The 16190-nt window shown below is 37.0% G+C and overlaps 1 protein-coding gene across 1 annotated transcript; it reads right to left on the bottom strand.

Annotated features, from left to right (window-relative positions):
- Positions 1-12440: 12440 nt before the first annotated feature.
- LOC129754846 (trypsin-1-like) lies at positions 12441-13459 on the bottom strand. Its single transcript, XM_055751078.1, has 3 exons — positions 13365-13459; positions 12738-13303; positions 12441-12675 (listed from the first exon to the last, which is right to left on the bottom strand). Exons 1-3 carry the CDS (start codon positions 13411-13413, stop codon positions 12487-12489), a joined length of 804 nt encoding a protein of 267 aa, XP_055607053.1. The 5' UTR covers positions 13414-13459; the 3' UTR covers positions 12441-12486.
- Between the last annotated feature and the right edge of the window lie 2731 nt (positions 13460-16190).

The following is a 16190-nucleotide window of genomic DNA, read 5'->3' as shown; positions in this document are numbered from 1 at the left end:
TATCGCTTTATTGAGTCTTAAAAGCATTAATGGAAACAAGATGTTAAAGTAATTTGTTGTTAACTGTATTCCTTTTTTAGTTTTGCGTAAGATGTTAAAACAACCTCACAAAATGGAAGAAATACGCAGGTTTTTCTGATCAAATGTCTTTCAACAAAACAAAGAGTACATTTGATAAAATTTCATGAAAAGAAGAGTACGCCCATTTCTCGATCGAAAAAGAGTACATGTACTCTTAAAAGAGTACGTATGGTATCACTAGTCTAAGGTAATGCGGAAGCTCAGAAACTGGAGTTTGGATAAGCGGGGTTCTACTGTTTAACGTTTATCCTGACTGTTTGGATAAAAATCTCAAAGTACTCTTTTTTTGTTACGGTATATGGTAACCCTACTCTTTACCAACAAACGGGGCATCATGCAACAGCAGGGTAAAATGCAACATTTGTATACAACAACACTTATTCAATTTTGATTTAAATATCATGTAACAAAGTTATCATTTAATGATATCAAAATGATGATGACGGGGTTTCTCACATCATGAGATAGTTTTTTCATTTTTTTATTTCTCATAGAAAATTAAAAAAAAAGGTTAAAAGAAGTGCAAAGCTTTACATTATTCGATGCCGTAAAAAACTTAACCCAGTATGACGGATTCGCTTAATGATGTCACCTACAAACTTCATTTTGTTTTTATTTTCCTATACCAACACAGTTGATGTAAAAATATTTTTCGGACAATCACCAATTTTTTTTAAATAAAAATTTTATAATTCAGTTACCAGTCTGGTCTAAAATGCATCAAAATGAAAATAAAAAAAAATTACCTTTTAAATCACGTTTCCTTATGCTGGAATATGATTGTGTTGCCTCACGAGTTTGTTAGTTTCAAAATTTCATCCATCAAAACAATAAGTTATGATTTCAGCTAGTAGAATATTTTTATCAGTCTTTTTATCCCTAAATGTATGCAGCAATCATAATACTTTTTCTTTGAACACATACGTCGGTGGGGTTAATAGTTGTTTGATTGACTACTTGTTGGCGACTTCGTGTTCCTGCTACGACGTCATTGCCTTCACCGAAACCTGGCTCAACGACCGGACCCTCTCTAGTCAGATTATTGGCCCAGATTACGCAGTGTTCCGTTGCGACCGTAGTCCTCGTAACAGCAAAAAGTCTACTGGTGGTGAAGTGTTACTCGCCGTGAAATCTGCGTTTCCAGCTAAGCCAATTGAAGACGATTCCTGGGCCAATTTAGAACTTGTTTGGATTCGCATTGATTTCGGAGATCGGAAACTTTACTTGTGCGTAGTGTACGTGCCCCCTGACCGTTCTGGAGACTTGGCTTTAGCTGAATCTTTTTCGCTCTGCCTCTCTAAAGTAAAGCTTAGTTCTTTTAGAAAAGGGAACAGTTACGAATGCGTGTATCTCGAAAACCGTTCGTTTGACCTAAATACTTTCTATGAAGCAAATGAAGGTAATTTTATGATGATTCATGAAAAAATTTGAAAAAAAATATTTATCGTTTTTTGTAAGAAAAAAATCTACTTTACTCTCGGTACCTCCCATCGGCCAGGGCACACTTTTTTCATTACTGGTATTGATCAGTTTTTTAAAACTTATGCTTCGTCTAATCTGAATTTCAAATTGCTACATCCTCCTCCTTCAATTTCTGCTACTTTTCGGTCCAATACTTCTCTTTGAAATGATACTGAGTGCAATTAAGTGGATACAGCAGTTTCGAAATTAACAAAACTTGGTTATTTTTGAGCCACTTTAATGCGTTTTACGTAGAATTTCTGCTGGCAAAATCTGACAAAAACGAAGTAAAACCATCATGAGATTCAATTTAAAGTATAATCGGTTAGTCTAGATCGTTGGTTGCGAAGAGTACATACAAGATTACTCTTTCAAGGCTTTTGGAAACAGCGAAAACCAAAGTTTTCTTTTTGAAAATTGTTGCTTTTTTCAACAGGTGCAGAATTTTGATAAATCATTATATTTTATACAAAACAACTAGCAAATACATACTTTAATATGCTCAAGACCTTGCCACGAGCAGACATGGTATAGGATTCAAACGCAGGAATTTGTTGAAATAGGGTATTTCATAAGTTTTGTTGTTCATTAGAAATCATTTATCTCGTTGCTTCGGTACCGGTTATACAGCTTACGAGCTCTTGAACTAGCAAAAAATTGATGTTTAAGGTTGGGTTTGAATGACTTATTACTAGGTAACACTTTCAGCACATCAGAGAAATTTTTTTTGGACATTTCAGCGATCCACCCTAAGTTTTGCGCTTATTCCAAATAAAAAATGCTGCTAACGAGACTTGACTTCTCAGATGACCCTTAACCGTATTTGCCGATCATGTGCTTCACTTCAATGCTGGATTTGAATTTTGTGGACATTTTTGACAGTGTTTGCATACTTTTCCACCACTCACACACTGTAATTCTTTGAATAATTAACGGTTTTGTCAGCTATCAATTTGATAATGATGGATTTTGAAGGAAACTGTGCAAAATTATTTTTTCCATTTTCTTTTGTATCGTAAATATCTCAAAAACGCATTAATTTAAAATTTTAAGAAAAATAGGTCGGATAGTACTTTTCACAGGCAGCAAAATGCTGTGAATATTTTGAATATCCGATCACTAGTAAACGAGCTATTAGCAAAACAAAGTGTCCCATTTCTAAAAGAACTAAGCTTTAAGCTCGATTTTCTCTCCGGCAGACGACATATGTACTCATCATCGGCGACTTCAATCTACCTGGTTTGAAATGGTGCTCCTCCCCAAGCGGCTTTTTATTTCCGGATCCTGCTCGTTCATCATTCTCAGCATCCTCTAACATCTTCCTAGACTCCTTGAGTACCGCGACTCTTCGACAGATCAACAAAATTGAAAATGAAAACGGCCGTATGCTTGATCTCTGCTTCGTGAACGAATCAAGAATCCGACGATTGAATCTGCTCCTGCTCCTCTGGTTAAAACTGTCCCACATCATCCAGCCTTAGTGATTTCACTCGATATCACTAAAATACTTGGCTCAGAAGAGAAAACCGCATCTGTCTATCACGATTTTAAGAACGTTGATTTCGAAGCTGTATCCCTCGTCCTGCAATCCATTGATTGGGAGGCTGAGCTCGATTTCTCTAATCCCAATGCAGCTGCCGAGACGTTTGCGAACATCCTGAACTATATCATCGATCGCCATGTGCCGAAACGTAGCACGGCTACAATTCTACGGATCCCTTGGGTTACTGGAAGTCTTCGGAGACTTAAGACGGCTAAGCAGCGCGCACTACGCAACTACAACAAACACAAGTCCCTCTACACTAAGGACAAATATCGCAAATTGAATTCTGCCTATAAGAAAGCCAGTAAGCGCTGCTACCAGAATTATATTAATCGGTTACAACAGAATCTCAAGAGCAGCCCGAAATCTTTTTGTAAGCACGTAAAAATCAGCGGAGGGAATCAGGGCTTCCGTCTCACATGTTCCTGAACAGCGACACAGTGAACTCTGACCCCGAAATTTGTAATCTATTTGCCGAAAAGTTCTCTAGCATTTTTACAACTGGATCCATTTCTCCTGAGCAACTGGCTAGAACTGTGAGAAATATATTGCCCACAGCTTCTTCGTTAACGGTTTCACAATCGAAGGTGCATCCATATCGAAAGCGACAGTTAAGCTGAAAAACTCTACATCTCTGGGCCCGGATGGTATACCTGCTACTTTTTTGAAGCGTTTTATGCCACTTTTGCTGTTTCCTATTCGGCATATTTTCCAATCATCGCTGGATGTTGGAATCTTTCCCTCACTATGGAAGGAAGCTTACATGTTTCCTGTTCACAAGAAGGGTGACAAGAGAGAAGTTAACAACTACCGCGGAATTTCAGCTCTATGCGCGGTGGCCAAATTGTTTGAATTGGTTATCTTGGATCCCATTAATTCGTTCTTCAAGCACCAACTTTCCAATGATCAACACGGGTTCATGCCTAAACGATCCACGACTACCAACTTACTCACCTTCACATCTTTTGTGCAAGACAGCTTTGCTATGAAAACCCAAACTGACGCCATATATACTGACCTTTCTGCTGCATTCGACTAGGTGAACCACGATATCGCTATCGCTAAGCTGGAACGTCTGGGTTTCTGTGGATCCCTTTTGCACTGGTTCCATAGTTACTTAACAGGTCGAAAGTTATCCGTTCGTATTGGTGACTCCTTTTCAAATCATTTTCTTGCCTGCTCCGGCGTGCCTCAAGGAAGTCATTTAGGACCACTAATTTTCGTGATATATTTTAACGACGTACTCTCGCTCCTTGACTGCAAAAAACTTGTATATGCCCACGACCTGAAACTCTTTCACACCATAAACGGCCAAGAGGACATCAATTTCCTGCAGCAGTAGTTCAATGTGTTTGCTCAATGGTGTGACTTGAGGGCCGTTCACTAATTACGTAAGCACGATTTTGGAAATTTTTAACCCTCCCTCCCCCCCTGGTAAGAAAAAGTAAGATTTTCCGAAACCCCCCCCTCCCCCCCTAGTAAGATCTTACGTTTTTCATTCTTTCAGAAATTGACACTTTTTTTTTACAAAAATAGGTTGAATATATTACAATGTGACATCCATGCTTCAAGGCAAAGCTCATTTTAAGTAAAAATTCTTTATAATTCTTTATAACTGAAAACCATAAAAATTCATTTTATACTTCTTGAATTGGTGCCAAACGGTTAACGACAATTACGTTGTCAACTAACTTAAAAGCTCGGACTGATTTCATCGGTGATCGATAAAGTTTGAGGCTTTTTTGGTAAATCGTTTGTAATATTTAGAGTTGGTAGTGTCTATCACTGAAAAAACTGTCAAGAAAATCATTATTTAAAACGCCTCATATTTTTTTTTAAATATTTTTTCTTGATGAAGCCGTTTTCTAAATATGATGTTTACAAATCGTGGTGCCACAACATACCACTTTCCTTTTTGTTTCTATAAGTTTCTCAATTAAAAAGTTTGTTATTGCCCGAGCAGACTTTGATGCCCAAATTGATAGCAAACTGAAACCATAATAAGGTGTCAACAGCTAACTGATAGCATCTTTTGCTTTTAAATTTTGTATGAGAGCAAAATAAGGCATAAATAAGGTTTCATATATTTTCATTTGACAGCAAGCTGAGACCACATTTAGGTATCGGTAGCAAACAGTAAGCAAAATTTGGTATAGAAATTAATTTGACAGCAAAACAAGGTATAATGGAGGTTTCAAATATTACTTACAAAAAAAAACCCCGACAGGAAAAACTGGTAAAGAATGTAATGTTTCTGTGTAAAATTTGATATTGGTAGCAAAAATAAGGATCAATGAGCTATCCATATTTTTCAGAATCAATACAAGCACAGATAATTCACAATTTAACGAAAGAAATTTTGGTTAGAACCGAAAATTTCTGAAATTTTATTTACTTTTAACTCATTCAACTCCTATCAAGAAACTATCGTTTTATTAAAAAGGAAACAACCCGGGTAGACTTTGATAGCAAAACTAGGCATCCTTATGACGAAAAAAAACTTATTTGATACCATTATGAAACCACAATACGCTACCACCACTAGATGTTAGCACAATTTGATGTAGATTAGCATCTGATAGTAAAACTTGGTTGAAATTAGATTTTAATTTTATAACAGTAAAAATCAGAGACCTAAACGATAGCATCATAGGATGTCAATTATTCCCTGTAGCAAAATTAGACATCATCAATTTTCGTTATGATTAATTAATACGGATCTAATACGGAAAAGATCTAGTTTTCAGTTTTAAAGACCTATTTTCGGTTGAACCTGCATTTAATTTTACACTACTATTTGCACCTAACTGCAATTTTAATGCACCTGGCATCTTTGTAGGCATCAACAAGCGTAATGTCAAAAGCATGATGAATCTAGTATGGTGGTCTCACTTTGGAAAAAAAGTAGAGGCGAGTTGGATGCGATGGTGGGGGCGAAACGCAGCCGAAATTTGACAGCTGGCTGGGATGCCAGGTGCTCTGCTGGAAGTCGTTTGACCAATAGATGACGGTGCAGCGAAAAGTCATCGAATCGGATGGTAACATGGCGAGGCATGACATTCCATCGTCCGAGAAGCGGCTGGCCTTCCTGCAGGAACATCTGATCTTCATCGAGATGAAACAGCTGCTTCAGGGGGACCCCCGTCTGTTGCTATCTGATGGGTATCATTTGGGAGAACCAGATGGAGTTTTTGGCCCTTCTGAACGAGGGAACCGATGAGCTGAAGGGTTATGGAGAGGGCGGCGACAGCGGTGGCAGTGACGTAGCCTCGACTGCCGCTTCGATGATGAACACCCTGAGTTCGACCTTGATGCCATCGATCAGACAAGCAACATTCGGTTTAGGATTTTGATTGTTTGGTCCACACTTAAAAGGTCCTTCCTATTATCACGGTTAGTCACAGCTATTTCGGAGCATCCAAAAAAAACATAAACTTTTTTTTCTAAATTTCTCTGATTTTTTATCTCAAACACCAGGCATCCATGGACCCCCTTTTTCGTAAACACTTCAGCCAGCTGTCAAAAATTGTTCAATATGGCTGATCATGCGATTTGGCATTTGAGACCACCATACTAGATTCATCATGGTCTAAAGATTGTTTTGTTTTATTTGGTTTTTTTTCGCTCGTTTCGAACTGTTGTTGTTTACTCGCGGTTCCGAAAGTGTTAAAACAACAGAAGTTGACTGTTGCCTTTCACAGTGGATTCCAGAAAAGAATGTCGTACTGGATGTAGTGGCAGAAGACGATGACAAAAATGAAGAGCTTCTCCCAAAGGTTCTATTCCTGCTTGCCGGTTTTCGTAGCGATAGACTCCTGGAGGAAACAATTCGCCACGGACGAATCTATAGGTGGACGAATTCATGCAAGACTGATGGACAGACAACAACAATCAACACAGAGGAAGAATAGTTTTTCCTCTCGGCTCATTCGGATACTTCCACTGTTCCCGACAAAAACGTTTCCAGCATCACAGGAACCAGTTGGAACTGCAGGAGCAGTCGAAACATCTAAAAATGACATGAACATCCCGCGCCAAATTTATAGTGGTAAGAACTTTAGTTGAATAATACTTTTCCTTGACATTTTTTTAATTTTTTCTTGCAGAATTGGCAGAACTTCACTGAAATTCACGTTCTTTTGTCACGTTATGAACTTCGGCAGCTGTTCCACCAACTAGGAACAAATTTATTTTCAAATTGGCTGAATCCAACAACATACCATACTGTTCTTTTTAGTGACGGTATCACACACGAGTAATCGATACAGCTGCCTTTGGTTATTTCTTTCTGCCGGAAGTGGATCAATCATTCTACGTTCACAATTGCGGTTCCAGGAACATTTCTTTATTCAGTCCAGCGTGGGTATTGGACCAGTAAAAAGGTTAGTAGATTTTTTAAATTTTATTTTCATAATATTGCGTCTCACAACATAACTTAACGAACATAATTCCTAAAATAATTAGTAAGTAGAATATATTTTAATTCAATCAAGAACCATTTCTTATTCTTTATTCCCAAGACATTGATTTTCCTTCTCGCGAATACATTTTAAAGTTTGAATTATGGTTTAATAAACGTTCGGGAGCAGTTTGTCAAATAATTTTAGAAAGCCCTTGGATACATTTCTTGTATCATCGTACAATGTACATCGTTAAACGCTTTGCGAGATTCTGCTAACGAATGGTATATTGCCAAAGACAATATTTTGGATTCGACCAATTTCTGAGCAAACACATTTATGAAGACATAACATTCCTATACATTAAGTCGTTACAGTGCGCTGAACTTATCAGTGCCATTACGAAAAGCGTCTTCACTGTAGCAGTTGCATAAGTAAAGGCGATTTAACTATAATTGCAAAGTAGTATGAATATCGACTTGTCAGGTTTAGAGTACGAAATATTCATAGGAATGTAGCATGTTGCACAAGAATTTGCATGAATGAAGTTGCGGTTTTCATTACTCATTGCCATCATGGATATTGCCTTCATTAGTATAAATAATACACGCCAAGGTGAGAGGTGAGGTCGAGTCCATTTGTTAGTGTACGTTTCGTTCAATTACATAATTCAAAATTTTCTTAAAAATTCAACGTGCATTAAAAATGTTTTTCAAAGAAGACGTTTTCATTTGTCCGTTTAATATTCACAAATCGATCGGTTTTTCGATATGATAAAAAAATACGGTATTTGGGCGAAATAATGCCAAGTATTTTCTACGTTACTATTTGAAATCAGACGTTTTGTGTAGTCGGACGCATTCTTCAGTCCTAACAGCGTCTGATTCGTGAGCGTGTAAAGTATCATTAATTTTATTCTTTAAAAATTAAAGATAGATGTATTGAAAAAGGATTGGAACATCGATTTGTATTATCAATAAGTAGATATGCTGATAGAATTTGTTTAGCTTGATTAATTTACAGTTTGTTAAATCAGGTTTTTAAAATTTCTAATGATTAATTTTTTGCAATTCCAATAATGTTAATTAGAATAACGTTAAGTAATCGGTATTTTAGAAAATGATGAAAATTGTCCGAAATTCTGTCAACAACATTTTTTCTCTAAAAATGTTTGTCCCTGGAAGTTTATGTAACCAAATTTTACACATCGCAATGTAATTTATACAATGATCTACTGAATCAAAGTAATCGAAAGATTCCTTCTAATTCAACTACGTTATAAGAAAAGTTACTTATTATCTTCAGTACCTAAGTGTTTTCGATCGAATCACTGAAGAAGACGCTGTCGAAATTCCGCTATTAGATCTTTTCTTATACCGTGGTTGAATTCATAGGAGTCTCTCGATTGCTTTGATTTTTTTTTATTGATTTAACGGAGACAAAAAAGGAACATGTTTGATGTTTTTTAATTTAGAATATTAGAAATAGGAACATGCTATTTTTTAAAAGTTGGGCCAGGAAAACTTTTTTTTGAAATAAATTTATTCAATTATCCGAGGTTAGAAAGATTTGCATTAACACGACACGAATGCCATATCCCAAGTAGATTTTGATGCCCAAATTATAGAATGATTTTTTGTTTAATCATTGTGTTGGGCAAAAATGCCACGTAGTGGTGAATTCTCGTAAAAAACATTGCATAACAAAAGGCGATTTTCCTATACATGAAGAATTATTTCATATTCGCTGCCTAAGACCGGTATATTGCATAAGTGCAGGCGATTTTAGCAACTGTTTGCACCCAAGTAGTACAATAATTATTATTTAAAATGTGACAAAATTACAAGATTGAACTTTGCTATCACGCCTTGATCAGCAAGTTCGTTCTCATTTCGGTTGACTTAAGGTAGAACATAGCAAAAATAAAACGCAATTTTTAAACAGGGATAACAAAATTATACTTCATTTTGCTGTAGTTTTGATAAAATTTTGAAAGCAAAATAATGCCAAATTTTGATGTCAGGCAAAATTATGTGATACCTTATACTGGCATCATTGTGCTCTCCAAGCTATCGGAAAATGAGGTGTAGTTCGGCTCTCAGTTTTAGCAAAATTAGGCATCACTTTGCTAACCAAGTATGAAAATCTTTGCTCTCATTTTTGCTGTGTACCACCTTATGTCAAGCAAAATGAGAGCAAATTCGGCTCTCAGGGCGTGATAGCAAAATTTGCTATAATTTTGCCATAAAAGTCTGCTCGGGTGATGAAAAGTGTAAAGCGACGATCTTTTCGAATAACGTGATATAGTGTTTTCGATGGCATGTTGGTTTGAATTGGTTCACTATAAATTTTTTGGAACTGGCAATTTTTGCCAACAAATAGGTAGTGAAAAAAACCTGAGTAATATGGTTTCGTATGGGTGTGACGAATTTATCAATGTAACCTTTCTTACGTAAGATTTTTGGAAACCTCCCCTACCCCCCTAGTAAGAGATCGTAAGCAAATGTGAAACCCCCCACCCCCTCTATGTACTTACGTAATTAGTGAACGGCCCCTTGAATTGCCTGCCCCTGAATCGCAGTAAATGCTCGGTCGTATCATTTTCTCGTAAGCGACACCCTCTTTATGCGGAGTACGCTCTCGGAGATGGAATCATTTCTCGGGTGGACCACATCAACGATCTGGGCGTTATTCTCGATCAACGGGTGGAGTTTAAGACTTACACAAACTACATCGTCGACAAAGCTTCCAGAAACCTTGGATTCTTATTTCGCATGGCCAAAGACTTCAAAGACGTGTATTGCCTGAAAAGTCTTTACTGCTGTATAGTTCGTTCCATCCTCGAGTATGCTTCAGCTGTTTGGTGCCCTTTCTACCAGAATGGGGTTGAACGAATCGAGGCTATCCAGCGTCGCTTCATGCGGTATGCCCTACGTCATCTGAACTGGCAAGACCCGTTCACTTTACCAAGTTATGAGAATCGCTGCCGCCTCATAAACCTAGATACGCTTCAAGCTCGCAGAAACGCTACGCGCGCTCTATTTGTTGCTGATCTCTTAACGTCCAGAGTCGACTGTCCCGTTTTGCCATTCCTCTCAGCGTGCGTCCCCGAGGATTGAGAAACCAGCTTTTGCAGCTCTATGTTCCTATTCGTCTCAACAACTACGGAGCGAACAGCGCATTTATCGGCATATTGAAAACGTTCAATCGCTTTTCTGCGCATTTCGACTTCGATGTTTCGAGGAACGTGTTCCGGAGAAAAATTTTAAATATTTCAAGAACTGTATAGACCTGTATTAATTTTTTATCTTGTATTGTAATTACTATTAAGTTATCATTAGGATCTACATATGATCCGTTGATTTTATTCTAATAAACAATAATTAGCCTGCAGCGCATAACTTTCTCAAAAGTCGGGTCATTTGGGGCACTCTAATGGACATTAAGTTTTCTGAAGCCGGTAACGGCTCGTATTTGGCAAAGTGGTAATATCCGTAGTTTCTCCAATGCATAATTTGAACATGTATAATGTCAGTCTTGTAGGGAGTGGATCTTTATGTACTGAAATGTGATATTTCGGTAAAATGTAAATTCCACCCATAAGAACTGCGGAATAACTTATCGTTATTCTGACAGTCACCATCAGCTACCAAAGGTGGCTTTCCTATGGAAGGATGGAAAATGGAGTATTCTTGGAGACCAAAAGGAAAAGTTATTCAGTCGATTTTTGAGATTCGTCATAGTAGTAGGTGTCGCGCAAGTTGTGAATCGAGTCTACGGTAGGGTTACCATATCTCGTGACACCAAAAAGAGTACATTGAGATCATTTATCCAAAAATCAAGAAAAACGTCCATATAATATTATCAATGCTCCGCGCCCGAATGGTATGCAAAATGATGTACAGTAGAACCCTGTTTACCCGAGATCTTTGGAGGAGGGACCTCCTCGGATTAAACGAAATACATTGACAAACCTTTTTGTTCTGGTATTGCATATCATCCAGGCGCATAGCTCGGTTCTTACTTGGATTTTATTTTTCTATTTATTCAACGTTTCTGGCAAGTTTGGATGATAAACTTGACAGAGACATCAATTTCAAATATATCGCTATGATAAAACACATTTTATGCGGATTTTAGATAAAAATTGTGGCCCAGATAACCGGAGTTGGGATGAGCGGAGTTCTAATGTACATATTTTGTGCTCTCTGATATGGCACCGAGATATATCAATTTAATTAAATACTGCTTATGTCTTGGATGTTATGTGACTAACATGACAATTTGAAACTTTTTTTTTTAAATTTTCTTGCACTATACCTAAATTTTGTGCATATTGATTACTATTTGCATACTCAAAGGCGCTTATCGCCTGCAGTGCTTCTTTATTTAAAAACAAAATTAAAGTAATTCTCCGTAAGCTGTATTCCTTTTTAAGTTTTTGAATAAGATGTGAAACTTCATGAAATGGAAGAAATTCGTTTGATTTTCTGATCAAATGTCTTTCAACAAGAAAAGAGTACATTTGGTCAAATTTCACAAGAAGAGTACGCACATTCATCGATCGGAAAAGAGTACATGTACTCTTAAAAGAGTACGTATGGTATCCCTAGTCTACGACGACCCCATCGCGTCAAAGTCGTCAAAGTTCTCTGGCGGTAGCTTGTGTGCAAGTGAAAGTACGATAAGTTTGTGAACCTACACAAACTTCCCTCATTTCACCAACACCATTTTGTTTAGTCTTCTTTGGAAGCCCACCCCTGGGAGGAAAGCTCGGGACGAGAGACTTCAGCTCATCAACTTCCATTACGACCAGCCCAAAAATCTGATCTGATGCTGATCTGATCAGCAATTAGTTTGTTTGTAGATGCAAAAGATAACATATGTAGGTAGTCATTTTCCTCTATCGGTATAATATGCAGAGGGTCCAAATTAATCCATTAAAAAAAGCATAATTTCGCGTTTCAAAATTTATTTTATCAGGAAACTTCAAACTCTAGTTCAAATTTCATCACAGCTGCGAAGATCTATACCTGTTGAATCTAAGTCGGTATGTTCATAGATAAATGGTAGATGGTGTGACACCTTAGTCAGAACTCCTGGATACGGCGCAACAGTACAGGGTTTGATACTCCACGAAACTATTCCAACTTGGATCCCGTCATGTAAAAGCGGCCCACCAGAATCTCCCTAGAAGAGATGATACACAATAATAAGCTGTAAATCTCTTACTTTAATAACAAGAAACTTACACTGCATTGACCTTTTCCTCCACCCGGATACGCAGCACAGATCTGACTGGGATAGATTGTCGTTGTCCAGAGAAGTTCATTACACTCTTCATTGGGTACAACGTAGTATTGAACTTTTTGTAATGTTTCTGCTACCATTCCACTATCCGTTATACCCCATCCTATCAAAGTTACTCCGTTGTCATTTTCGCTGACCTCAAAACAAGGCTCCGGGAGTTTCACTGGTTGGATAGTGTCCGAAAATTGTAATTCATCAAATAACTTTACAACGGCTATGTCATTGCGGTAACTTCCGCCGGCTGTGTAGTTGGGATGTCTGATGACTTGTTCAATTGTATACACAGAATAGTCCTCTGTTTGAGAAATATTCGTACGCCCAATCTGAATAGTTTGGGTCAATGGGGTTGTTCCAGCATTAACACAATGCGCCGCAGTCAAAATCCATTTTTTGGAAAGTATACTCCCTCCACATGAGTGCGATCCACCGTAACTCCTGAGCGAAATCATGAATGGAAAATCTTCAATGGAAGCATCTGTTCCGTTGATTATAAGATTCGATGGAGCAGCTAGAAGAACGAACGAAAAATATATATTTTTATTTTTTAAGAATTACTTCGCGAAGCTTACCAAATGAGCTTTCTACTAGAAGCACTAAGCTTATTATAATGACTAGCATTTTTTTGAGAAAAACTTTTTAAGCTATAGGTATGAAATGTCTATCGATACTGATGATGACAAGAGAAAGTCATCAGATTTTTATAATCATGGAAACAGCAAGGGTTTTGCAAAACAAATCGCTTCTGTCGTAAAGAACGGATATGGTCAACCAATCAACGAATTGTTGATTTTTTGTTTTAATCGATCTACACCCAAAGCTCGAAGCTTTCTTTTCAAGTGTCAATTCTCAAATACAATCTTAGTTTTTTTTTGTTATCAAGTGTGCCTAGGGAAGAAAAATGTTCAAATCTTGAAACAATCAAACGACATATTCTACAGCCCATCTAACTGTCGGGTGTACAGATAAGAAATCAATCATAGCGATAGAGATAAATCCCACCGACATTGGACAGCCTGGAATGTAGGGCAATGTGGCACGCGACTCTTCAATGCGCCAAGATCGTAGGTCAAGTTCAATCGAATCGAGATCTAGCACATTGCATTGTAACGAATCGATAGAAGGACTTTGAATATTGCGATTTAAATTTTGATAATTTGACGTTTACTAAGGATACCTTACGTACTCTTTCAAGAGTAGGTACATGTACTCTTTTGCGTTCAAGAAATTGGTGTGCTTTTTTATTGTGAAATTTTATGCACAAAATTTGAATATGCACAAAATTTAGGTGTAGTACTAGAATATTTTGGAAGAAATTTTTTGATTGTCATCTAAGTCACATAACCTCTAAGATACATATTTACAGTTTTTGATTGGATTGAAAAATCTCGGTGCCTCAGGTAGCACGTAATATGTAGGGGAGAATGAGGATACTTGATCCCTGGGGATACTTGATTCCTTAGCTATATCTCGAAACTGGAATGTCTTACGAAGATCAAATGTTCTAGAAAAATGTGCCAAAATGAGCAAAATAACAATGCTTGCAGTTAAAAAAATTTTAACAAAATAATTGTTTGAGTAATTGAACTTTGTTTGAAAAATTTAACAAAATGTAACTTGAAGATCTTTTTTCATCACTTTAAAATGTTCCTTACATGGGAAAATTATGAAAAAAATATTTGTTCCAATGTATCAATCGTTCGAGCGTAAAATGAACTTCATAATTCCATATTTTCAAAGTAATGGAAAACTCTCAACTTTTTTCAGGAAAAGTTTTCTAAAATGTTGATTATGGGTACAATTGATCCCCTAGAGTTGGGTACAATTGATCCCCCTTCCAAACGGCATATTCTTCTTCTGAATTGATCGTTATGATTGCTGATTACGAAATTACTAATATTTATCCAAAAACTAATATTTATCAACCAATTGTCTGAAGAAAAGAGCAAAAATAATTAATTTTCTCCTAATTATAAAAAAATAGCGCCTTTAAGTATGCAATGTTATTAGCGTTGAAACAAAGTTATAGAATTTTCTTCTTATGTCTGCTATAAATTGTGAAATGAGAACAAACATGACCAAAATAGTCAATTAACATACTATCTTGGGGTTTTGTTTGATTTTTATACAAGGATTAGGGCTTCCTGAATAAAAGATCAAGTCTCCTTCAATAGGGGATCAAGTCTCCCCTAACTTCAGAAAAATCGCAATTTTTTTACTCCCACGAAAATGCTTCTAGTTCATCAACGGGTTCAAGTATCGTTCTAATTTTTGGAGCATAGAAACTTGAAGTTACAAGCTGTCAGAAAATGTCAAAGACGGCGAGTTGCTAAATTTTTCTAAAAAGATATGGTGAAAATAAGAAAAGGGGATCAAGTATCCCCACTCTCCCCTACAGTAGAACCCTGCTTATGCATGCAAATATGTGTTTTACCATCACCATATGGTAAAATCTTGAGGAAGAATGACCTGCATGGAATAAATATCTAAAAACGGTATTAAATTGACATTTTTGGCAAGTCTAAACCTGATTTTGCCAGAAACGTCGGTTAAATAGATAAATAAAATGTATCAAGAACCGAGCAGTGCGCCGGAATGCATGCAAAGGCGTGTTGATTGTTTGAAAAATATGTTTACACCAGGCATGTCAAACTGGGGGTTCGCGGGCCGCATGCGGCCCGCGGCTTTGGTCCACGCGGCCCGCGTAGCCCTGTCTTAAATTTTCACAAAATTCCATACTACACAGAAGAACGCTGGCTCTCCTGCCACAAAATATTAAAAAGATTTTTTGGCTACGAGAGGAAATATTAATATTATTTTTGGAAATGAAAGGTGAACCTGTTGAACATTTTCAAGCAGACGACTGGGTTCAGGATTTGGCATTTGACATTGATGTCAATGGCCACCTGCAAGATTTGAACTTAATGTTTAAAGGAAAAGAAAAAAATAATATCATAACTGCTTGTGATGATGTAAAATACTTTCAAGCGAAGTTAAGTTGATGGATGAACCAAATTTTCAAAGAAAACCTTGTGCACTTCTCTACGTGTCAAGAACTGAAAAGAATAAATGAGGCTGCATCATTTGATAAATACGTACTTCACCTAGAATCGTTACTAGATGAATTCTAAGCGATTTTCGTAACTATAATTCTACGAGCAAGAATTTTCGTTGTTTGTATCTCCATTTTCGTTTGCTCCTAAAATGCTGCAGATAATTTGCAACTAGAGTTGATAGAGCTGCTGCAGTGCGATTCTTTATTATAAGCTAAATACATTGAAGTGGCTGTACCAAAATTTTACAGCTATTTGCTTGAACGCTACGTTGAGTTATGGAAATTTGTTGCCAGAATTCTTGCTATGTTTGCAAGTAGCTATCTATGTGAACAGTTTTCTTTC

Source organism: Uranotaenia lowii, chromosome 3, assembly GCF_029784155.1.
Source record: "Uranotaenia lowii strain MFRU-FL chromosome 3, ASM2978415v1, whole genome shotgun sequence".
NCBI lineage: Eukaryota > Metazoa > Arthropoda > Insecta > Diptera > Culicidae > Uranotaenia > Uranotaenia lowii.
Note: the sequence above shows the minus strand (reverse complement) of the source record. Positions and strands in the feature narration are given on the sequence as shown.